Source organism: Schistocerca cancellata, chromosome 4 (genome assembly GCF_023864275.1).
Source record: "Schistocerca cancellata isolate TAMUIC-IGC-003103 chromosome 4, iqSchCanc2.1, whole genome shotgun sequence".
NCBI lineage: Eukaryota > Metazoa > Arthropoda > Insecta > Orthoptera > Acrididae > Schistocerca > Schistocerca cancellata.
Window position 1 is genome coordinate 446003047 of NC_064629.1, and position 26266 is coordinate 446029312.

The 26266-nt window shown below is 38.3% G+C and overlaps 1 protein-coding gene across 1 annotated transcript in view; it reads left to right on the top strand.

Annotated features, from left to right (window-relative positions):
* The window catches only part of LOC126183561 (kelch-like protein 5), a 328711-nt gene that overhangs the window by 260335 nt on the left and 42110 nt on the right, over window positions 1-26266 (top strand). The window contains exons 8-9 of the mRNA XM_049925639.1: window positions 5358-5453; window positions 24572-24761. Coding sequence (XP_049781596.1) covers window positions 5358-5453; window positions 24572-24761 — 286 coding nt within the window. The remainder of the gene's footprint in view (window positions 1-5357; window positions 5454-24571; window positions 24762-26266) is intronic.

The following is a 26266-nucleotide window of genomic DNA, read 5'->3' on the forward strand; positions in this document are numbered from 1 at the left end:
ACATCAACATATCCAGCAACTTCATTTGCAATGTGGTCATGGGCCCATGCAGACATGATACCTCCATATCAACCTGTTATACTTTGCTGATTCTGTACAACTGATTTGCTCATACACACTGTTTCACTGTCATATGGTGGAGGGTCACATGATTGTCTGGTACCAGTTCTACACCATCTAGTGATCATTGTGCTCTTTTAAGAGAGTGATTAATATTTTGTCCATTGATGTTGTTTATTGTTACTAAAAGGCCTGAGGATTCATTAAAAAAATCTTAATAAAGAATAAGAGAGACTTAAAAAGATCACGAAAATCAGTATAGAGGCTGGGAAACAATATACTTCTGGTGGAGGCAGCCGGACACATCAACTAAGTGAAATGTTAAAACCACACTACATTTACTGAACTAGGCACTGTGATATTTTTCCTGTCAAATAGATGTGATGGTAATCTTTATTTATCAAGAAATGATGCTGTGATACATAGTTCTGTTGAATTCTCCACTCTTTTCTTTAATCTGTGATGGATTTTGAGCACTCAGTTTATAGCTAATCAGTTGCTTCAGACAGAAAGCTCTTTGTTCATCATAACCTATATTTATACGTAATACATGTTGGTCCTTATGTAACCAAAACTGTCAGCTACATCATAAAATTGGTTGAAATTATTTGTTTCATTTTACTTACTATGATTGAAGTTTGTGCTTTTGATTTCCCTTCTAGGAATTATGCCTAATATTACTAACATTTATAGAAATTCAGGTATGTTTTTTGCAATTTTTTTGGTAGCGTGTTTCAGCAATTCTGTTTTTGTGTCAACCCTGTCCAATTGATATATTATAAACAAGACTTACATGTGAATGTAATTGACATTCAGTGAGGGACTGTGATTTTATTTTGATGCACTGAATCTTAAATAAAATTGGTCTTCTGTGTAACCTTAAATTATACAAAACATAATTTGAATTAAGTTGCTTTTTAATTATGATGTGTAACTTTCGGTGATGCTATAACAATGATCTCGGAAACCACCATTACAAAAGAAGCTGCCTCAACTGAAGGCGGGCACAGAGAACTGTGCCTGGTAACAACACTGAACATCAATGACACTAATGCACTATGGTGGGCAATCTACATGTCACAGGGAGTTGGAACTCATAATTATTAACAAACACACCAATGGTGTCTGTGTGTATGAAGTTACGCGGAAATCTGACTGTGTCTTCTGGGTGCTTCATATTATTTTCTGGGCACAGTACAACCATATGATAGAAAAATTGGTGTACCTTCAATTAATACAGTTGTGTGCCTACAAAGTCATGTCGGACAGACAGATCATTTGATGTTATTCTTGAAGATTCCTGAATGTAATGAGTATGCCATGAGGTTTTGGGATTGCAGCCAGATAACATCAACCTCTTGGCACTATATTTCAGCTAATAAACATCAGTTGCAGGAGTTGGACAGAAATATGGAAACACTGTGAGAAATGCATGCTTGAACATAAATGCTGATTCTGGTGAAGCCCACAGGTGCATTCTTGTATTTGACCACAAATGGGAACAGTGTAATGTCCTCAGTATGTTCAAAGTGTTACTTGTTGTCATAACTGTGTTCTGTGTAGTTGTGAGTGCATTATATCAGAGCTTAGTGCATTTGAACATTGTCAAATTATTGATGCTCATATGTGGGTTCTTCTGTAATGAAAGCAGTTGAAGTGTTTGGTGTTCTAAGAGGCACCATATCGAAGATTTTTACCACATACAGGGAATTGCATAAAAACTTCATCCGTTAAGTCACCACACAGACAAAAGTGTGTGGTGAGTGATCACAGTAGACAATCATTAAAGTGGATTGTGACAAAAAATAAAAGGATGACAGCTGCAAAAATCACTGCACAACAGAATAACGCAATTGTAAACCTTTTAGCACGAAAACAACATGAAGGGAGATCTGTAAACAGGGAATTGCAGGAGGAGCTGGAATTCCAAAGCCACTCATCAGTGATACAAATGCCCTAACAGGAAAGTGTGGTGCCAAAGCCGTAAAACCCGGACTATGGAGCAATGTAAGAATGTAATTTAGTTGGATAAGTCTCGTTTCACACTGTTTCTAACTTCTGGTCAAGTTTATATCCCAAGAGTGAAACATTGAGTGGGTTTGGTGATGATTTGGGCAGCCATATTGTGGTATTCCATTTACTCCATGGTTACTCTGCAAGGTCTTATTAAAGCCAAGGTTATATGACAATTTTGGCTGATCAGATCTAACTCATGGTACAATGTTTGTTCCCTAATGGAGCTGCTGTGTTTGAAGATGACACGGCCCCTGCTCACACAACTTGCATTGTCTAGGACTGGCTTGGTGAGCAGATGGATGAATTGTTGCATCTGCCTTGACTGCCACAGTTACCAGATCTCAATATTATTAAGCCTTTGTGGCCTGCTTTGGAGAGAAGGGTGCACGATTGCTATCCACCTCCATCATTATTACCTGAAATTGGCACTGTTTTGCAGGAAGAATGGTATAAGATTCACTGAAACCTGTACACGACCTGCACTGAACTATATTTCCATATTTTTGTCTACCCCCTTTATTACCAGCTGAGTTTTACATTGGAGATTTCTGCAGCACATTCATAAGTTTATACCCAAAAACTGGTGTGGCGGCATTGTGACCATAATGTCAACAATACTTTAAACTCTAACCTTCATCTATGTTACAATAGTCTGCAGGAAGCGGAGAAGTAATAGGTTGAAGCTTTTGGAGGGAGTGGAAAAACCTTTGGTATCTGTCAATTGTAGGATCAATGCCTAAAATAGGCAGATACCTGGGTTTAAATCCTGGAAATTGTGCGAATGACATAGCTATACAGGGTGAAGCGAAATTCGTGCACTCGGGCTTCGCAGCGCGATTCGTCACATACCAGCGATTAAAAAAAGTTGCTCACAAAATTTCGTCCGCCGAGTACATCCGCAGAAAAAGGACGTTAAAGAATGGCAATCTGGCAACCCTGTAACCCCATGTATGGTAACTATCTCTGTCAGTACATCTGATGTACAGTTGGTGCAGTGGATAGAGTTTTGAGTTAACATGGGGTCGATGGTTCGATCCTGGGTTGAGGTATATGTTTTTATTTGGTAAATGTAGTCCAGGTGGTACGGTATCTGGCATCTTAATCATCAACGACGATTGCAGTTGGTCCTCAAGAAAACATCTGCACTTGCGTACTGCAATCGTAGAAATGTAAGATTGGTCAGCTTTGAAAGAAGCACATTCCACGTGGTGGGTGTGAATTTATTTACACCACTTCATCTACTAGATGCGAAACTTGTATTCCTTGTACCCTCCTCCAATGGTCCCATAGATTAGTACCAATTATTATTCTTGCCTCATTCAGGTCCATTACATTTTGTAGTGCCTTAAGTTACCAGTAGGACTGGGAACGTGCTTTGTGAATTGTGTCGAAACTTGGTTACTATTTGTGTGTTACCACCATGGTCCCACTAATTATGCCTTTCAACATTGAGTCTGGTAACCGCATGCTGTTTAGTATGTATCTTAATGTATTATTATTATTATTATTATTATTATTATTATTATTATTATTATTATTATTATATCAATGCAATTGTGGAAAAATCACATCTGCTACTGTTAGGGAAACAGCGTAATTTGAAATCGAACATTTCACAATTAGCGGTGTCGGGATGAATCATGCAGAGCAATATTTGTCAAAGGTGTAATGCGTGTTAGGTGGAACAGCTCGCAGGACTGGCAGTGTGTTTATACTGTCTGCGCTGTCCTCCTGACAGGGACTAGTTGCTAGCGAAGTAACATGCCCGTGACAGAATCCAATGTAGCGTAGGAAGGCAGCTGCGTGTCTCACAACACACGGTCGTTAACGTTGTGCACTAGCATGGGCTGCACCCCTATCATTATGCTTTCACGCAACACCTGCATCCTGCAGATCACCATCAGTGGATACAATTCTGTGAATGGTTCCAACAACAACAGGAAGCCAACAATGACTTTGTGAACATCACAATATGGTTTGATGAAGCAGCATTCACTTGTGAGAGTGTCATCAGTCTGCACAATGCCCATCATTGGTGTGGGTCTAACCCGAAAGTCACCTGTGATCATGGATATCAAGTTCGCTTTGGTATCAACATCTGGGCCGGAATATTGGGCGACAAGTGTTTGGGCCTTTACATGTTGCCTGACCGGTTGCCTGCAAGAAGGTATCATGTATTCCTATCAAACCATCTGCCTCACACATTGGAAGATGTTCCACTACATGTTCGGCAGAGAATATCGTTCCAACATGATGGTGCACCTCCACATTCTGGAATTAATGTGCGACAGTATTTGGACAGAACATTTCCAGGAAAATGACTGACATGGAGATCCAGTTGTATGGCCACTGTGTTCACTTGACCCAAACCCCCTGGATTTCTTCCTGTGGGGATACCTGCAGGAGCACCTGTACTCTACTCCGCCGAAGAATGTGGAAGAATTGGTGGTGCATGTTCATCCTGCTCTTGTTGCTGTGGACGCAGCTTTGCTGCGAAGGGTCCAGAGCTGTAATATCCGGCGGTTTGCGCAATGTTTGGACGTGCAGGGAGGTGGCTTTGAGCATCTGTTGTTCTGAGGACAACATATTCTGTTGTGAAGGTCATGCGATCATTAATATGGACATTATTATTGTCACTAGTTACTAATGTCTGACATCTGAGTGCTCATATTACGTGTAGTATAAATGACAGGAAGATGTTGTGTTATTGTACTGTGCTATCATCTTTAGCATCTCTAAATTGATATTGTTTTTGTAGTTATTCTGTCCTATGACAGGTCCTTTGTTTCAACTGTCTATTTCTAATTTGACTAAACAAATATTTGTTGTGCTCAGCATTGCAAAATGTTGTAAATTTAGGATACAGAATGAAACTAGCAAATAAAAAAATGCGCCCTAACCCAGGATCGAACCCTCGATCTCCTGCAGGTGGTGACAGAGATGTTTACCATACATTTGATTACAATGTTGCCAGATTGCCACTCTTTAATGTCCTTTTTCTGCGGATGTACTCACTGTACAAAATTTTGAGAGAGGTATTTTTTTATCGTTGGCACACAAGGAGTTGGGCTGTGATGCCAGAGTGCACGAATTTCGCTTCACCCTGTATTTTTTAAAATACGTGGTGGCTATAGAACTCATCATGAACCTAATGCAAACAAAATATATATGTTGACAAAAGTTGTTCAGTAATATTGTTTAAAACATACTAGCAGATCATTTTAATTGTACCTGTTCTCCCTTGTTTTCTTTCGAAATTTGCACTGTTTCTTCTGTTACAGGCACTCATGACCTGGATTGCACATGATGAAGAAACGAGGAAGAAAGATGTCAGCAGACTACTAGGCCTTATTAAACTCCCTTTACTGTCGCCTGCTGTAAGTGGTTTTGTGTTTTTTGTTTGTATTTTAAATCAGAAACAAAACTCGTTATCATCTGTTACAAATTCAAAATTGTTATGAAAAATTGTGTGTTTCATTTGTGTATGCATTCTGGCAGTACAACTGTACTGCATTTATATTACAATATTCTTCCAGTTGGAGCTATTTTACAGCTAAATTTGTCATCATAACATGCTTTACACAGAGCACATAACTTGGAGTAATTGTATATTATTAATATAGTTATTTCATGGTTAGCCATTGTACATATTGCAACATCAGATACTGCCTTAACAAGAGACTTATACTGGTAGAGATCAGAACCACAGTCCAGCCAGACTGACAGTTTTATTAAATCATGCAAGTTTAGCGTTTGGATTGTTTCTGTCACAGGTAACTGATAATTCCTTCCTGGTCCTTGTCAAAAATTACTTTTAATAACACCACTGTTCATGTGAGTGTGAAATCTTAACAAAAAGAAATGAAGTTATCTCTAAACAAGTGTACATTCTTTAGCAAAAAGAACTCTGGTTTCTATTTAGGCAAGTCTTGTTTCTCATCTTGGTGGAATACTATAAATCTTTAACTTCAGTTCTTGTTTGTAATAGTGCTTTCAGTGGTATTCATGGCTGATCAAGATGCCGTAAACACACTTTCTTCTATGTCTTCTTCTCGGGTTGAAGTTAAGTTTCTAGTATCAGAAACATTTTCAGTAGTTAGTGTGTTGCAGCTTGTAGATATGATAGGTAGTAATAAAGATTTACTGAAGGCTTCCATTCAGTCCCATGGATGACATAGTAGCAAGCATCCCTGGCGTAGAGAAACAACTGAAACGTTTGAAAGCAAATAATTCACTAGGTCCGGATGGAATCCCAGTTCAATTTTACAAAGAATACTCTACTGCATTGGCCCCTTACCTAGCCTGCATTTACCATAAATCTCTCACCCAGGACAAAGTCCCAAGTGACTGGAAAAAAGTGCAGGCGACTGCAGTATATAAGAAGGATAAAAGAGTGGACCCACAAAATCACAGACCAATATCCCTAACTTCGGTTTGCTGCAGAATCCTTGAATATACACTTGGTTAAAATATAATAAACTTCTTTGAGGCTGAGAAGGTTAAGTCCACGAATCAGCATGGTTTTGGAAAGCATCGCTTTTGCGATACTCAGCTTGCCCTTTTCTTGAGTGATGTACTGCGAACTATGGATGAAGGGCAAGAGGCAGATGCCATTTTTATTTATTTCCAGAAGCCATTTGACATGGTGCCCCATTGTAGGCTGTTAACAAAGGTACGAGCATATGGAATAAGTTCCCAGATACATGAATGGCTCAAAGACTTCTTAAGTAATAGAACCCAGTACATTGTCCTCTATGGCAAATGTTCGTTAGCGACAAGTGTATCATTGGGAGTGCCCTGGGAAAGTGTGATAGGACTGCTGTTGTTCTCTTTATACAAAATGATTTGGCAGACAAGGTGGGCAGCAATGTGTGGTTGTTTGCTGATGATGCTGTGGTGTGTGGTAACGTGTTGAAGTTGAGTGATTGTAGGAAGATAAAAGACAATTTAGACAAAATTTCTAGTCAGTGTGATGACTGGCAGCTAGCTTTAAATGTGGAAAAATGTAAGTTAATGCAGATGAGTAAGAACAACAAACCTGTAACATTTGGATACAGCATTCTAGTGTCCTGCTTGACACAGTCAAGTTTTTTAAATATCTGGGCATAATGCGGCGATATGAAATGAAACGAGCTTGTGAGAACTGGTAGGGAAGGCGAATGGTCGATTTTGGTACCCGCCGCCATGCACCTTATGGTAACATGTGAGGTATATATGAAGGGTCTTATGCCGTAATGAACTAAGTGATATTTTTTTTTAAAAAAATGAGTTCTTCACAGGAATTTTAAAATTATGACAATTTGGGTGTATTTGGTTCAGAGTGACAAAAATAACATTGGGGAAATTTCCCACAAATTTGCTTAACCTGGTCACTTGTATCTTCCGAATGACAGTGATATTAGCGATATAGAGAGGAAACTACAGCATTATCCAGAAATATTTTCCCCTCAACGACTTTATTGTATTTTTGAGAATGCTAGAGTAAAGAAAGGTAAATTTGAAGTTGTAAAAATGGATTGTAGTGACTTCAAAAGTACTATGGTACTGGAAAAAGCAATGACTAACAGAAAAATAAATCTTTCTGGAAAAAAGATTGAGTTGCTTAGGATCAAGGAAATGAGATTTTCAAAAGAGAAGCCAGGGATAATAGAGTACAAATACAACCACAATGACATGGAAGTGAATTTCAATAAACAATTGACTGCTCACCGCTGTTCTCTCGGTCAAATTGCACTGCCTACACTGCATCCATCACAGTGCACACTATGTCCTGAGAAACTGAAAGATATTCAGAGCCTTTCAGTATATGTACCCCCAATATACCATAATTCTATAAGGGTCTCAAAATGGCTGAAGTAACAGAAATTAGCAATGGTAGTAATGAGGAAGACTAGTAATACAGTACCCATATGGGTAACAGGGAAGCATAAGCATTGCCTTAATTATATTCCAAGGTACTTTCCTAATTCCAGAAACTGTTTAATAATACTGTATTACATAAATAATTAAATTATTTCTGTGTGTTTCAGTTGCCAAGTAGATCTATGTATGGGTATAATACAAAAATAAAAGAAAAACTTTACTTTATATTTTGTATCTGAAGTGCATTAATGTGGTGCGTAAACAAAATAACCTGATGGACATTGATTTTTACATTGTTTCTCTGCAGCATTAAGTTTCATACTGTAATTAAATAATGTGCTGCAGGGCTCAAAATGTTTGTAAAAATTTCTCACACCCATTATGCACCATACCACATCTATAACCATAAACATATTTGAATAAATAAGTTGCTGCAAACTCATAACTTCAGTTCTTTATTTCTCAAAACTAACTTTCACTTAGTTCATTCTGGCAAAAGACCACTGCTATGTAGATACAGATATAGGTAGATATTTATTTGTTGTTTTGAGGTTCATGTTTGCAGTTTTGCAGTCCTGTTACACACTGAAATTTCTTCACCACAGTACCGTAGCATGCCACCAGAGGAGCCAAAACAAAATAGTGCATCATACTGATAAAGTAGAGTATCCTGTAGTAACACATTTCTTGCAAAAAGGAGAACATTACTGCAGCAAATCAGGTCAAGTTAGTGAAAGTATATGACAACAATGATCCATTATGTAACACAGTAGTTATGTGGCACAGACTCCTCCATGCACTGCAACAAATCTAAGTGATGTACAGTAAAGTGGCAGAGCATCTCTCTGCGAAGAAATGGGAATCGAAACAAATTGAAAGCCCACATGCTAGACGACTGGCATGTCACAGTCAAGGTGATGGTGGAAAACGTGAAAATCAGCCATGGCTAGTTCTCATTGTCTTGAATGTTATTTTGAACATAGCGAAGATCACTGCTTGCTGGGTTCTGTGACAGTTTACACTCATTCAAGAAGCTATGGAACTGCGGTGGCAGCAGGAGAAGTTATACCAATCCACAAGACTTCTTTAGCTGCCTGTCACCATGAGCGAGTGCTGGGTGTATCACTATTAACTCAGACAATGAAACAGAACTAGCATTGGAAACATGTTGATTCACTACTGTGGAGAAAAGGCAAAGTGATGCTGAGTGCAGTATGGCAGGGTTGGGGAGAGTTCATTAGATGGTGACAACTGGTGAAATTGTTGTGCTAGTGAAATTAACTCACACACATCTGAGATTCTTGAATAATTTATTCCTTACATAGGCAATGCTGATTTCTTTGCCTACTTGCAGTAGAGGTTTGTGTCCTGTAATTTTTTACTTATAGTGACAATATCTTGCAAGGAATAAGGTAACCCTAAAACCATTACACAATGCAATAACAAGATATAATTGTCGTTGAAAAACATGTACTAAGGGTATGTTATGAAGTTGAAGTTGCTCAGATTACAGCATTGGACTACCAGAACCATGTTCAGTATTTTATGTTAGAATCTAGCTGTGTGCAAAGGGTGCCCTGAAATGAAATGAAACAATACAAATGAGACTTGTACTAAATATAGCACTGAAAAGAGGAGGGGGGGGGGGGGGGACTGTGGGTCTTCTAGATGAGACTGTCTGGCATCTGGTATGTAATGTGCATGTGCTTAAACTGAATGAAATTATGGAGTATGCCAGAACGGCTCACCTCATAGAAGCTGTTCCCATGTCAACACATTGGCAACAGTCGCGATTGGCCAAAGACAGCCACATAACTAAGTATTGTGAAAAAGTCAGAGGGAACAGTGGGATGCTGGCACTTTTATAGACTCTAATTTCAGATTTTAGTTTAGTGAAGGGACTAACTGCTCTGGCAATTTACAATTAATATATTTAATTGGCCAATTAATTTTGATTTGTAGCTATAACTTTTCAAAGGGAGGGTGGCTGCTGCTCTTTTGTGCCTGTTTTAGAAATGTGTAGAAGTGCTGCAACTGCTCCGTACAAGACTCTTACTCAGAAACCATCCATTTAAACTTGCCCAACACATGCATACTTACATAGGTCCATACTACTATGTTGCACAAACCAATAAACAAACACTCGCACAGCATGACCAGCAAAAATCCTCCACTGAACACCAATGTTCATCATAGCACATGGCATAAAATAACATTACAAAAAATGTAATTATGGGTTCTGATAGCCTTTCATTCAAGTGATTTAATTGGTTTTTAACAACTGAAAACAGTGTATCTACTATGTTTACAAGCCTACCATAATTGTAGCTCAAATGAAACACATACATGAACTGAGATATTGATACCATTATGTCTGAGTCCTGTACTGTACATAACACTGAGGAACAACAAAGTGTGATGGACAACTGTTGGTCTGCTAGGTGAGGCTATCAGCTGGCAGCAAATGTAGGTCCATGTGCAGCTGTTGACAAAAGGACTGATGATACAAACTGATCTTGACATCCTCAATGTAGATAAACAGGCAGACAAGGTGAGGAGCCATCAGTTGGGTGTGCCAACTACCTACTACATGGACCTTCATGCTGCAGACGGTGTTGGTATTTCTATTTGAGTTAGGTGCATGGCTCATTACTGGCCGGTAGTCCTTGAAGGAGCCATGTGGCCTTCCAGGAGAAGGCAACACCCAGCAGGGCAGTGTGGACAAGGTGCGGTGAAAACCAGACTTCTGCCATCCCTTGTGTGGCCTCACAAGCAAGCACTGCTGCTCTCAGTCTATTAACACCCCAGTGTCAGTGAGGACAGCTACATTTTTCCCATGACACTGCATATTTATATAAGCAGTGCAGTATAAAGTTTCATGCATATCGCCCTCTTCAGCCAGCAGATCTACTAAGGAGGGTTCAGTCTTGGTTTCTAATTGTCCCCTGCGAGGTAAAATCTCAAACCTGTTGACTTGTAAAGTCTGCACAGGGAGCTTTAAGAGGTGTAACATGAATTTGGTGTTTCCCAGTGTAGGGGAGGTGATCCTGGTTTAGGGAGAGGTGAAAAGGGGAGACTATATGCGGGATTGCTTCTCTTCTCACTATTTATTGGGTTCTCCGTTCAGTGTTTCCTACATTGCCCATGGCCTGCGAGTGTAATTCATACGAAGTGGTGGTTCAGCTTCCTGAACTCTTTTCTCTTGCATCTTGCCTTCTCTGGGACAAGCCAGAAGACACAATTTATTCAGTACCTGGTCTGTACAAGAAACAGATGGATATAACTTTTACAATGACTAAGCCATTATTTTTCACTGAACAAGTTGAAGATTAATTTGGAGAAACAGGCAGATTGGAAAAAATGCGAAATGGATCACTATTGATTAAAGCCACGTCTGGTGCACAAGCTCAAGCACTTCAGGCATATGAAAGACTACATGAAATACCAGAGACTGTTATTCCACATAAAACTTTGCACATGATACAAAGAGTGATCTTTCACAGAGGCCTTACAGTCCAGACAGCCGAGAAACTATAAGCTAATCTAACATGGTGAGGTATACGTTATGTCCAACAGGTACAAAAAGGTCCTTTAGATAACAGAGCAGGCACCTTCATCTTAGCTTTTGAAGGAACTTTGTTGAAGTCACGGTGTGCGGGTGTGACATGACACCTTATGCCCCAGTGCCCATGAGACATTATTGATGGTTGTGTTTTGTACATGTGCCATTCTGCTGCACGTCAGACCCAAAATGTGGAAACTGTGTAAGATCACTTTGCGAAAATTGTTCTTGCAAACAGTTGCCTTTCTGTGTAAAGTGCATGGGACACATACCCACCATTCAGCAGTTTGCCCAGTAGTTAAAAAAGAAAAAAAAAAAGGAAAGAAAAACAAGAATGTAAAATGATGGACTGTCAATTGTATCCTGAGGCAAGGAGAAAAATATGCATCCAGTTGACATGATGACCATTTATGCCAGTGTCTTTAGTATTTCAAAACCAAATCTGCCAAGAACATACAACCAAAATGAAAAAAATTATGTATAAGAAAGATCTTCAGCTGTCTAGACTTCCAATCTTACAGAGCCATCAGCAATCTTCCATCGGATACAGCAGGAGATACTTCATATCTCTCTGACAGCATAATAGAAGCAGTGCTGTCTACTGCTTCTTCTTCCCAAAACATTACATGCATTGTCAGATACTAGTCAGTGGTCAAAAGAAACTTGGCCATAAATTTGAAGAAATGTCTGAACGTCGTCTTACCCGAACCTGTGACCAGAAAAATTACATGAAGGAAAACAACAAAAATAGAAAAAGAAGATGGAAAAAGGTAGGATACAAACAAAGCAAAGAACTAATTTGGTGGTTCCAATAGAATGGAACTCTCCTTGACGGTAGAAGATGCCAGCTGAACAGGAGGACTTCTGTGGTGTGGTTAACACTTACGACAACTCGAGACTTCCTGTATGAACAAACTCAATAAGCTTCTTTTTCTTGGTAAGAGTTCCTGAGGGGTAAATTGAACTGTTTTGTTAACATTTTATAAATCACTCATTTTTCCCATTTGGACTATGGAAGCATTGTCCATGTGTCATTAGCACTGTCTATCCTAGAAATAGTAGACCGTGTGCACCACAGTGGAGTCCGATTGGCAACTAGAGCTTACCAACTGAGCCCAGTCAATAGTGTTCTTATGGCAGTGCAAGTACCACCACTGCAAATAGGACACCGGCAACGTTTGTTTAACTACCTAATCACGCTCAACCAAATGCCAAACCATGAATGTCATCCCATTTCATGCCACAATCCAGCAGCCTGCTTACTCATGAACTGCTTTAAACACGATGGCTGGAAGCAGTACAACTGGAAGACCTCCGATAAGCTTCATTGTCCTCCGATTACTTGTATGCAATACTCTCTCTTACGAACACCTCCAGGGCATGTTCCCCAACTGACCCCAAAGACCATACGATTCCTGATTTTTATCACTGTGCATTTTATTCAGTCATCCAAGATTATCCACATTTTAATCTCCTTTACACAGATGGCTCTAAAGGTAATGAATGAGTTGCCTATGCATACATACACAAATGGAATTGAGAATGATGTTCTCTACCCAAAGAATGCAGTATTTATACTGCAGAGTTAATTGCCATCCATAGTGCATTATAAAGCATAATGACTTTCCCACAATAGAATTGCCATGAATCCTTGAGTGCTCTGCAAACAATAAAAAAGTGCAATCCAAAAGATGCATTGGGCTCTGCCACCCATGACTAACTGTCCAACTGTATGCCCTCAGCAGTACAGGGATATCCACCTTTTTTTCCTCTGGATACCAAGTTGCATTGGCATTTTAGATAATGAGCTGGCTGACAACCTAGCCAAAGAAAGAATGGGGATGTAAACACTCAAATTACATATCCCAAGTGCTGACTTACCATATTTACCCGAGTATAAGACGGCCTTGAATAGAATATGACCCCCCATTTTTTAAGAGCCTCCGTGAGAAAAATTTATTTTTAACATATTCTGATTAATCTAAATTACAATTTTTACATAAAGTATCTGCCAAAATGTTAACATTATACCAATTTTAAACGTACGCCATTTATTGTCTTACATTTTGATAGTACTAGGAGAAATAAAATAAATAAAAAGAAATGGTTTACATTAACTTTCGGACCATTCTCTTTTCTGCGTACTAACCCAGTAGTCTGCATAATAATAATAATAATAATAATAATAATAACTGGTCTATATAGGAGCACTCACTACACTAAATATACACACTAGGCAGAGATCAGAACAAACCAACACACAGAAGAAACCCACAAAACCAGCATGGCAACACAGGCTACAGATCAGAATAGAAAAACTGAGAAAAGACATCGGACAGCTAACACAATTTATAAGAAATGAAATATCAGACAAAAAACGAAAAAGGTTAGCTAAAATCTCACAACAAGAAGCAATAGAGCAATTAGATGAAAAAAAGCAGAAATTGCAAGCATTGGCCAAACGACTTAGAAGATACAAAAAAAGTGAAAATAGAAGGAAACAAAACCAAACATTCAACACAAACCAAAAGAGATTTTACCAAACAATGGATAACACACACATTAAAATAGACAATCCACCAAACATAACAGACATGGAACACTTCTGGAGCAGCATATGGTCAAACCCGGTACAACATAACAGGCATGCACGGTGGATACAAGCAGAAACAGACACATACAAGATGATACCACAAATGCCTGAAGTGATAATTTTGCAACATGAAGTCACCCGAGCAATTAATTCTACACACAATTGGAAAGCCCCTGGAAATGATAAAATAGCAAATTACTGGCTAAAGAAGTTCACCTCAACACATTCACATCTAACTAAATTATTTAACAGTTACATTGCAGACCCATACACATTCCCTGATACACTTGCACATGGAATAACCTATCTGAAACCTAAAGATCAAGCAGACACAGCAAACCCAGCTAAATATCGCCCCATAACATGCCTACCAACAATATACAAAATATTAACTTCAGTCGTCACACAGAAATTAATGACACATACAACACAGAACAAAATTATAAATGAAGAACAAAAAGGCTGCTGCAAAGGAGCACGAGGATGTAAAGAGCAACTGATAATAGATGCAGAGGTGACATACCAAGCTAAAACTAAACAAAGGTCGCTACACTACGCATACATTGATTACCAAAAAGCTTTTGATAGTGTACCCCACTCATGGTTACTACAAATATTGGAAATATACAAAGTAGATCCTAAATTGATACAGTTTCTAAACACAGTAATGAAAAACTGGAAAACCACACTTAATATCCAAACAAATTCAGATAACATCACATCACAGCCAATACAGATTAAGCGTGGAATATACCAAGGAGACTCATTAAGTCCTTTCTGGTTCTGTCTTGCTCTGAACCCACTATCCAACATGCTAAATAATACAAATTATGGATACAATATTACTGGAACATACCCACACAAAATCACACATTTGCTATACATGGATGATCTAAAACTACTGGCAGCAACAAATCAACAACTCAACCAATTACTAAAGATAACAGAAGTATTCAGCAATGATATAAATATGGCTTTTGGAACAGACAAATGTAAGAAAAATAGCATAGTCAAGGGCAAACACACTAAACAAGAAGATTACATATTGGATAACCACAGCGACTGCATAGAAGCGATGGAAAAAACAGATGCCTATAAATACCTAGGATACAGACAAAAATAGGAATAGATAATACAAATATTAAAGAAGAACTAAAAGAAAAATATAGACAAAGACTAACAAAAATACTGAAAACAGAATTGACAGCAAGAAACAAGACAAAAGCTATAAATACTTATGCTATACCAGTATTGACCTACTCATTTGGAGTAGTGAAATGGAGTGACACAGACCTAGAAGCACTCAATACACTTACACGATCACAATGCCACAAATATAGAATACATCACATACATTCAGCAACAGAAAGATTCACATTAAGCAGAAAGGAAGGTGGAAGGGGATTTATAGATATAAAAAACCTACATTATGGACAGGTAGACAATTTAAGAAAATTCTTTCTAAAACGAGCAGAAACTAGCAAAATACACAAAGCAATCACTCATATAAATACATCACTACACCATTGCAATTTCATAACCACTTCTACAACCCTTTAGATCACATAACATCAACAGATACAAAGAAAGTAAATTGGAAAAAGAAAACACTACACGGCAAGCACCCGTATCATCTGACACAGCCACACATAGATCAAGACGCATCCAACACATGGCTAAGAAACGGCAATATATGCAGTGAGACGGAAGGATTCATGATTGCAATACAGGATCAAACAATAAACACCAGATATTACAGCAAGCATATTATTAAAGATCCCAATACCACAACAGATAAATGCAGACTTTGCAAACAACAAATAGAAACAGTAGATCACATCACAAGCGGATGTACAATACTAGCAAATACAGAATACCCCAGAAGACATCACAATGTAGCAAAAATAATACATCAACAACTTGCCATAAAACATAAACTAATAAAACAACACGTTCCCACATACAAGTACACACCACAAAATGTACTGGAGAATGATGAATACAAATTATACTGGAACAGAACGATTATAACAGATAAAACAACACCACATAACAAGCCTGACATCATACTCACCAATAAAAAGAAGAAATTAACACAACTAATTGAAATATCCATACCCAACACAACAAATATACAGAAGAAAACAGGAGAAAAAATTGAAAAATACATCCAACTGGCTGAGGAAGTCAAGGACATGTGGCATCAGGATAAAGTCGACATTATCCCAATTATACTATCAACTACAGGAGTCATACCTCACAATATCCACCAGTACATCAATGCAATACAGCTACATCCAAACATATATATACAACTACAAAAATCTGTAGTTATTGATACATGTTCAATTACCCGAAAGTTCCTAAATGCAATATAACATATACCATACAGTTACAAGGAAGTCACGCTTGACCGAGGTCCGCGTCACGTTCCATTTTTAACCAGACTTAAGTCTGAGAAAAAAAAGTCAATAATAATAATAATAATACCACAGCTGTGAAATTTGTCTCTTCATTGTCACAATATTTGGCCTTTTCTTCTGTATATGTTACTATTTCTGAGGATGTCGTTGTGGTGGGACCTTTTTAATACGTGTCAGATTTCACTTCTGTACTGGTGTGAAAATGTTCAAATGTCCCTTGCTTCCACACACATCACCTGCCCACTGCTCTCTCATTGATTGTGTAGAACCACATACATCCTTTCATTCCTATCATATGCCATGGCAAGCGTCTACGGCATTTGAGCAAGAAGCACGTAACTATGCCACTGGCCCCTCTCTAGTCTTTTATCACCTCCTGCGGAAATGAATACTGTTCTTAAGTATTGGTCCAGTTTTAAAGTCAGTTCAATTCTGACGTGAAATGGATTCAGGCAAACTGCAGTTTAAAACTGGTAGATGTTCATATAAAGCCAAAGCACGTGGTATAGATTCCCACGGGCGGCAACACGATGAAATCTGGTGCTCTCTCACTGCTCCCCTCTCCACAGTCGTTACAGCCCTCAGCCAAGCTGGAGTCATTGCTCCTCTTCCAACTCTTCCGTAGGCTGAGCCAGAGAAGCTATGAAAATCAGACTGCAGTGTCTCCTAGCGTGCAGGTCATATGTAACAACACCAACTAATACACAAACAAAAGAGTGCAGTTATGATCCACTCTCATTCTCATACTTTAGCTTGTCCCGCGATCTAGTGACGTCTGTTGGTACTACCTCCATGACGAGTATTGCTGCTGTAATTTATTCTTCCGATGGCAGCTACAGTCAGTTTAATGCAATTTATTTTCTTTGTTAAACACTTCATTCTGGATTAATTTTCCTTCTTGTTTCAACTTCCAAAATTGTACTAACCACCCCTTGTACTAAATGCTTTCTCTGAGAATTACTTTGAACAATTAGTTCATGAACCCACACGAATTGTAAATGGTTGCAAAAACACACGTGACCTCCTAGCCACAAATAATCCTGATCTAATAGAGCGCGTCATGACGGATACAGGGATTAGTGAACTCAAGGTCATTGTAGTAAGACTTAAAACCATATCAACCAAAACCACTAAAAATAAACGCAAAATATGTCTATTTAAAACAGCAGATAAAAATTCGCTTGATGCCTTCCTAAGAGTGAGTCTCCATTCCTTCCAAGCTAATTATGTAAGTGTAGACCAGATATGGCTCAAATTCAAAGATACAGTATCAACAGCAATAGATAGATTCATACCACATAAGTTAATAAGAGACAAGACTAATCCAACATGGTACACAAAACATGTCGGAACACTGTTGCAAAAGCAATGAAAAAAACATGCCAAATTCAAAAGAACCCAAAATCCCCAAGACTGGCTAAGTTTCAAGGAATATTGAAATTTAGTGTGGACGTCAATGCGAGATGCTTTTAATAGTTTCCACAATGAAACATTGTCTCAAAATATGGTAGAAAACACAAAGAGATTGTGGTCGTATGTAAAGTACACCAGTGGCAAAAAAACAGTCAATACCGTCACTGCGCGATAGAGATGGAAATGTTACGGATGATGGTGTCACTAAAACAGAATTACTAAATACAGTTTTCTGTAATTCCTTCACGAAAGAAGACGAAGTAAATATTCCAGAATTCGAAACCAGAACAGCTGTTAGCATGAGTGACATAAAAGTAGATATCTTAGGTGTTGCGAAACAACTCAAATCACTTAAGAAAGGCAAGTCTTCCAGTCCAGATGGTATACCAATCAGATTTCTTTCAGAGTATGCAGACACAATAGCACCTTTCTTAGCAATCATATACAACCGCTTACCTGATGAAAGGTCTGTTCCTAAGGACTGGAAAGTAGCACAGATCACACCCAATATTCAAGAAAGGAAATAGGAGTAACCCACTGAATTACAGACTCATATCACTGACCTCAATTTGCAGTTGGATTTTGGAGCATATACTGTACTCGAACATTGTGAATCACCGTCAAGAAAATGACTTATTGATACATAACCAACACGTATTCAGAAAATATCGTTCTTGTGCAACACACAGCTAGCTCTTTATTCCCTTGAAGTAATAAGTGCTGTTGACAAGGGATCTCAGATCGATTCCATATTCCTAGATTTCCAGAAGGCTTTTGATACCTTTCCTCACAAGGCACTGTTAATCAAATTGCGGGCATATGGATTATGGTCTCAGTTGTGTGACTGGATTTGTGATTTCCTCTCAGATAGGTCACAGTTTGTAGTGATAGATGGTAAATCATCGAGTAGAACAGAAGTGATGTCTGGCGCTCCGCAAGGTAGTGTCATAGACCCTTTGCTGTTCCAGATTTACATAAATGATCTAGGTGATAATCTGAGAAGCCCCCTTAGATTGTTTGCAGATGATGCTGTAATTTACTGTCTAGTAAAATCGTCAGGCAGTCAATTCCAATTAGAAAATGATCTAGAGAGAATTTCTGTATGGTGTGAAAAGTGGCAATTGGCACTAAACAAAGAAAAGTGTGATGTCATCCACTTGGATACTAAAAGAAATCCGATAAATTTTGGGTATACGATAAATCGCACAAATTTAAGGGCTGTCAGTACGACTAAATACCTAGGAATTACAATTACGAGCAATTTAAATTGGCAAGACCATGTGGATAATATTGTGGGGTAGATGAAACAAAGACTGTTCTTTCATGGCAGAACACTTAGAAGATCAGACAGACCCACTAAAGGAACAGCCTACATTAGACTTGTCCGTCCTCTGCTGGAATATTGCTGCGCGGTATGGGATCCTTACCCGGTACGATTGACGGATGACATCGGAAAAGTACAAAGAAAGGCAGCTCGTTTCGTGTTATTGCGCAATAGGGGTGAGAGTGTAACCGATATGATACGCGAGTTGGGGTGGCAGTCACTGAAACAAAGGCGGTATTCTTTGTGGTGAGATCTGTTTATGAAATTTCGATCACCAACTTTCTCTTCTGAATGCGAAAATATTCTGTTGACACCCACCTGTGTAGGGAGGAATGATCATCATAATAAAATAAGTGAAATCAGAGCTCGAACGGAAGATTTAGGTGTTCCTTTTCCCCATGTGCCATTTGAGAGTGGAATGGTAGAGAAGTAGTATGAAAATGGTTCGATGGAACCTCTGCCAGGCACTTAAGTGTGAATTGCAGAGTAACCATGTAGATGTAAATGAACTGAATGTCATCATCATGTTCTAAACTGATTAAAAGCTGATAACGTTTTTACCTAATACATGAACACCGACTGAATTTCTCATTTGCAGTCTACCTATTAAATCATTGCAGTCTCTCATAACCAAAGGAAATATTGGTCTTGGTTCTGAATCAACTAATGTTTTTTGACGGGCAAAATTTCCATTTTTGAATCTTATCTTTACTTAAGAAACGGCACTAATGTTTGTATACAGTATCCAAACATGTATGAGAATGTTTATTGCAAACCTGTTCATACACAACAAAAAATGATGGAATTTAATGCTATTTCCTCCTTTGTTTCACAAAACTGACAAATTTTAATCAGAGCAATAGACTATTGTTGTGGCCAGTTCATAGTTTCTCGTGTATCTCTTGCACTAGGGCCGCGCAAGTGAGTGTCACATGACTATTTGACCAATGTCAACACCGTATCAAGCACTTCAGTGTATTGGGAAATCTCAAGGCTGTTGGAATGCAAGTATCATTTGCCGAGCCCTTCCCTTGCGAATTCTTCAGAATAAATTTGCATGTGACGTAATAGCTAAAGCTTCATTTCTAAATATAAGACACTACTATATACTGTACTAAACAATGTAAAAATGTTGACCTCAGCAGCAGTAGTTTAATCTGTGAATACAAAACAACCATGTATTTTTCAAATGATGAATTTGGGGAAAAACCTTACCTTAAAATCTGGTAAATATGGTAAGTATACACACACACACACACACACACACACACACACACACACACACACACACATGTGCTCACATTGGATGCCACAACATGAAGAAACGGGAAGACAAATGACAAGATAGCACACAACCCAATATTGACCATCATACACACCACCAAAGTCGTGCAGATTCCATTATGAAGAAGTAATCACAGAATTGAACATGTCAAATGAACAAACAACTTTTTGCTTTGACAGGAAGAACCCTTGTGGTGCGACTCCAGAGAGACGTTAAGGGTTTGCCATACCCTCGAAAACTGTAAGACTAACAAAGACCCGAGATGTCAGATGGACTTAAGACACCACCTATCAGAGATTCTAGCTGAAGATGAAACAGCTATAAGCCAATGTGCTACACTTCCTTTGAAGGAGTGGATATTACAAGAAGACTGAAAGACAACACTATGACATGTCACATAGTTGGCAGAGGTGGGAAGGTGGGCCTCTTGCTATTGGTTTAGCCCCTACATGCCACAAAATTTGTTCTTTGTACCTAAACGTGCAACTGATGAAATCTCTCTCTATCTCTGACACTAAGATACTAGCTACATATATTGGGTTGCTATTTTAACTTTTACACAGTGATCTTAGTTTCATATTTTAACAATTGAATTTTAGTAAGCTAGTTACACATTATGTACTTAATGCAAAATGTATTAAACAAAGAGAGAGATAAAAATAAAGGCTTGTACCTATATCTTCCGATGCCAAGAGAGGACAAGGGACTATTAAACACTGAGTTGAATCCCGTTATATTTACAGTCATCATCATCCCTATTTTCCCTCCAGAAGTGGACTGTTAATTGATAGTCCTCTATGTTTAACATGAATTCCTGTATTTACATGGTGCTCAGACAGACATAATACATGAACTTCTTTTGGTACACTAGATCATGCAAACAGGTATGAAGTTTGTTACTTTTGTTTCCTCTTAATGTTTTGATGCATAATGGTAAGATTATATGAACAAGTTTCTTTCATGGTGACACTTTATGCATCTGGACCTCTTTAAATGCACTCTATCTGAATGAGACATTTAACTTAAAAGATATACCTCCCACAATTGTAATCACAGGAATTGTACTATTGGTTATGATGCCTCCCCCTATATTTTCAGTTATCAGTTCAATTTATCCATCTTTGCTCTTTATGGGCACCCATCAAACAGTTAAGGATGTAGTTAGTGTAACACCCTTCAGCAGTGTGCACCGTATCACTAAATGCTCTCTCTCTGTTGTTGAGGCACAAATTGTGCAACTTTTGTAAATGACTATGAATTTTATCTGTGACAAGAATGCAGCAGCTGATTTACTTGTTAATCTGTCTGCCATTTTAATTGATAATGGGATGAATATGGTATATAGTTGTAGTGTTGGATGTTTTGTCTGAGCTCGCACTTCAATTTTTGGGTAACGGATTTCAATATAACAAAAATTTTTCCATGTTTTTGCTGCTTTTTATTGGCGCTTTGTTAATTTGTCATATGTTTATCACTAGAAGCTCATTTTGGCACTTTTCTACTGTCAAGGGAGCGTATATGTTAGTGGTTACTGGTTTTACGTCTTGGATGTTACAACATGTATTACAAATTGCAGCCTGGGATGTCTTTTTTGATTATATTTCAGTGCTATTGTTCATGTTTTTAATAGCATTTATATAGCACTTATGTATGTTTGACAGTTTTCTCAAGTGCTGTTCAAATGCTGTTATAAACATGAATGACAGCATTGAAAAATAAGATACCCCAGGAAGCAATATGTAATATACGAGGGCAGTTCAATAAGTAATGCAACACATTTTTTTTCTTGGCCAATTTTGGTTGAAAAAACGGGAAATTTCTTGTGGAATATTTTCAAACATTCCCACTTCTTCTCGTATAGTTTCATTGACTTCCGACAGGTGGCAGCGCTGTACGGAGCTGTTAAAATGGCGTCTCTAATGGATGTGCGTTGCAAACAACGGCCAGTGATCGAGTTTCTTTTGGCGGAAAACCAGGGCATCTCAGATATTCATAGGTGCTTGCAGAATGTCTACGGTGATCTGGCAGTGGACAAAAGCATGGTGAGTCGTTGGGCAAAGCGTGTGTCATCATCGCCGCAAGGTCAAGCAAGACTGTCTGATCTCCCGCATGCAGGCCGGCTGTGCACAGCTGTGACTCCTGCAATGGCGGAGCATGCGAACACACTCGTTCGAGATGATCGACGGATCACCATCAAACAACTCAGTGCTCAACTTGACATCTCTGTTGGTAGTGCTGTCACAATTGTTCACCAGTTGGGATTTTCAAAGGTTTGTTCCCGCTGGGTCCCTCGTTGTCTAACCGAACACCATAAAGAGCAAAGGAGAACCATCTGTGCAGAATTGCTTGCTCGTCATGTGGCTGAGGGTGACAATTTTTTGTCCAAGATTGTTACAGGCGATGAAACATGGGTTCATCACTTCGAACCTGAAACAAAACGGCAATCAATGGAGTGGCACCACACCCACTCCCCTACCAAGAAAAAGTTTAAAGCTATACCCTCAGCCGGTAAAGTCATGGTTACAGTCTTCTGGGACGCTGAAGGGGTTATTCTGTTCGATGTCCTTCCCCATGGTCAAACGATCAACTCTGAAGTGTATTGTGTTACTCTTCAGAAATTGAAGAAACGACTTCAGCGTGTTCGTAGGCACAAAAATCTGAACGAACTTCTCCTTCTTCATGACAATGCAAGACCTCACACAAGTCTTCGCACCCGAGAGGAGCTCACAAAACTTCAGTGGACTATTCTTCCTCATGCACCCTACAGCCCCGATCTCGCACCGTCGGATTTCCATATGTTTGGTCCAATGAAGGACGCAATCCGTGGGAGGCACTACGTGGATGATGCAGAAGTTATTGATGCAGTACGACGTTGGCTCCGACATCGACCAGTGGAATGGTACCGTGCAGGCATACAGGCCCTCATTTCAAGGTGGCGTAAGGCCGTACCATTGAATGGAGATTACGTTGAAAAATAGTGTTGTGTAGCTAAAAGATTGGGGAATAACCTGGTGTATTTCGATGCTGAATAAAACAACCCCTGTTTCAGAAAAAAAATGTGTTGCATTACTTATTGAACTGCCCTCGTATGTCATTACATCTGAGACATAAAACAAATAACTGTTAACATATATGCTCACTTGGCAATGGCAGAAATGTCAAAATGAGATTTTTGCGATGGACATATAATGAATTAATAAAGTGTCAACAAAAAGCAGCAAAAACTTGGAAGAATTTATGTAATATGTTGTCCTTTAAACTAATAAATGATGGAAGCCCATCAGAAAGAAAGAGAGATTTTAATGTCGTCTCTGAGTTGATGGCTTGCATTTTATTTTTCAATGATAATACAACCACAATTTCGTACCTAATTATTTTAGCTATTATTTTACTCACATCTGAACAATGTCATGTTAGTGATAGTTAAGCACTGTATGCACTGTATGTCTGTTGGTGAATGTGAGCAAGACTGACAGAGAGAATGTGCTAAATTACAGCATGGGATTTTTAACTTCGAAATGTGAATTTTGTGTGTTGTGGTTCCCTTGATTTCAAAATATTTTAGTGAAAAACTAAGTTTTGAAACTTCTAGTTTGCATAAACTGTCACATATTTCGTGCATTTATGAATATTTCATCTTGTAGCCACACAGTCTGCCCATGTGCTGCACTTAGTTTGCTAACACAGGGCACCTGTGTAATAAAGTTCGATCTTGCAAGCTGATCTTTTCACATTGTTTACAAATAAATCTACACATACTAATATTGTAAAATAATTTTGAAATGTTTTGTTTACGGTGCTCTGATGTGAAATTCGTATTTAAATGTAATAATACTTTTTCCCTTTTTATGTGTATTCTGTGCCCCAGAAAGTATCCTTAGCGCAATGAGAATATTAACTTGGACAGTTGTGAGAATGTTGTTTGATATTATAAACCACATGATACATTTAAAAAATGGTTATTGTGATTGATAAAAATGTAGTCTCATACAAAACAGATATTGTACAAGAAATATTCCAAACTTTGTTTCAGTTCATAGTTGATTGTATTGAAGGTAACACAATATTTAAGGAAGACAGTGTCTGTAGAGAGTTGGTGATGGAAGCTTTGAAGTACCATCTTTTACCAGAACGACGACCCCGTCTGCAGTCAGTAAGAACTCGCCCAAGGAAATCTACTGTGGGATCCTTATATGCTGTTGGAGGGCTGGATGGAACACTTGGTTTGTATTTATTTAACTTTTGTAATTACAACTTAGAAGGGGAGGGCCTCACACATGCCTTACTCATTTGGCTCACATTTGATAGTTTCGTTGTGTACCACCTAAAATGAAAATTCCGACATTTTGGCTCACTACCCTCTGGTTTTTGTGAAAACTGTACGTGTAGTTCACGGCATGCAATCAACTCAAAACTAATGGGATTGATGGATAATTGAAAGTGAAACTTTTTAATCATCATATATGGGGGTCTGTGAAAGAATATTTTCAGGAACATTGGTAGAAGAAACATCAACAACTGCCGCTTATGTACCCATAAGGTTAAGGCCCTGCAATGAAAGCTTTGCTGGCCAAGTGACCAAGGTGGCTGGTTGTGGAGTGGAGAACCTGTTCTGATTCCTATAAGCAATTTGCCGCTCCCCACGTATTTTTCTCTGTATCAGAAGTGGTGGGTATAGTGGGTGGTAAGTAAATCAATAAGGAATAAAAACAAGGCAAGTAAATAAATTTCTCAATTTGGAATAATGAAGAAATAAAATTTTAATCCCGGCCATTTTAAAATTGCTCTTTTCTTCACTCTGTTACATATTGTTACATTCCTTCAAATAACTAGATGAATGGTACTTGTTGTATAAACATTTGAAGTAAATATGTTCATGGCACGAAAAACATTGAAGGAAAGAAATATTCATGCAGCTACATTGTTACTTTCCAATATATGGAGGAAAACAGATTTGGGTTTAAAAATACTTCTTTGTCCCGAATTAATTTTTATGCATACCATGTGTTTGAGAACATCCCTGTAAAAATCAATGCTGGAATTTGATCATGAATGATTCTGTGGATTGTTATTATGTCAGCGTAGTTATGCATTTCCCACTGGATTTCCAGAAGCAAATTGCAGTAGTGTTGTGTTGAAATAAAGCTTTTAACTTGAGGCTAAAAGTAAACATAATGTGGGTGGGATGTAAGTGTGCAGTTCGGCAGTCTTTTCTTTTACTGTACAAACTATGGACCCTTTTCATCTACAAAAAAGGTATTGTACATTACAGTATTAGTTCAACCACCTCAGAAATCCAATTTGAGACAGAACTTGTTATCAGTAATATATGGTTTTGAAACACTCTCGAGGTATGTTTTCTGATCAGAATTTTTCAATTTCCTAGATTTGGAGCTCATGACATAAACATTTTTCAATGAATCAGTTAAACCAAATTTGTCTGTAGTTTCTTGTAATGACAGGAAAACGTCAGGCAACCACTATCCATATGCTGTGTTGGAATATTGTAGTGTGTATGGATACATGATTTTATGTATACAGCCAGCTGCGACAATGTTTCATTTTCCTCCCTTATCCAGTAATTTGCAATGAATGTTCATAAGATACTTGTATCCTGTTTTGTTAGTGTTGCTCATGTAGCCACAATTAAAACCAATTGTAAGTGATGCTATTTGCCTGTTGTGAAAGGTGATGCCAATTTTTGTAGAGCTTTGTACTTAAAATTTCA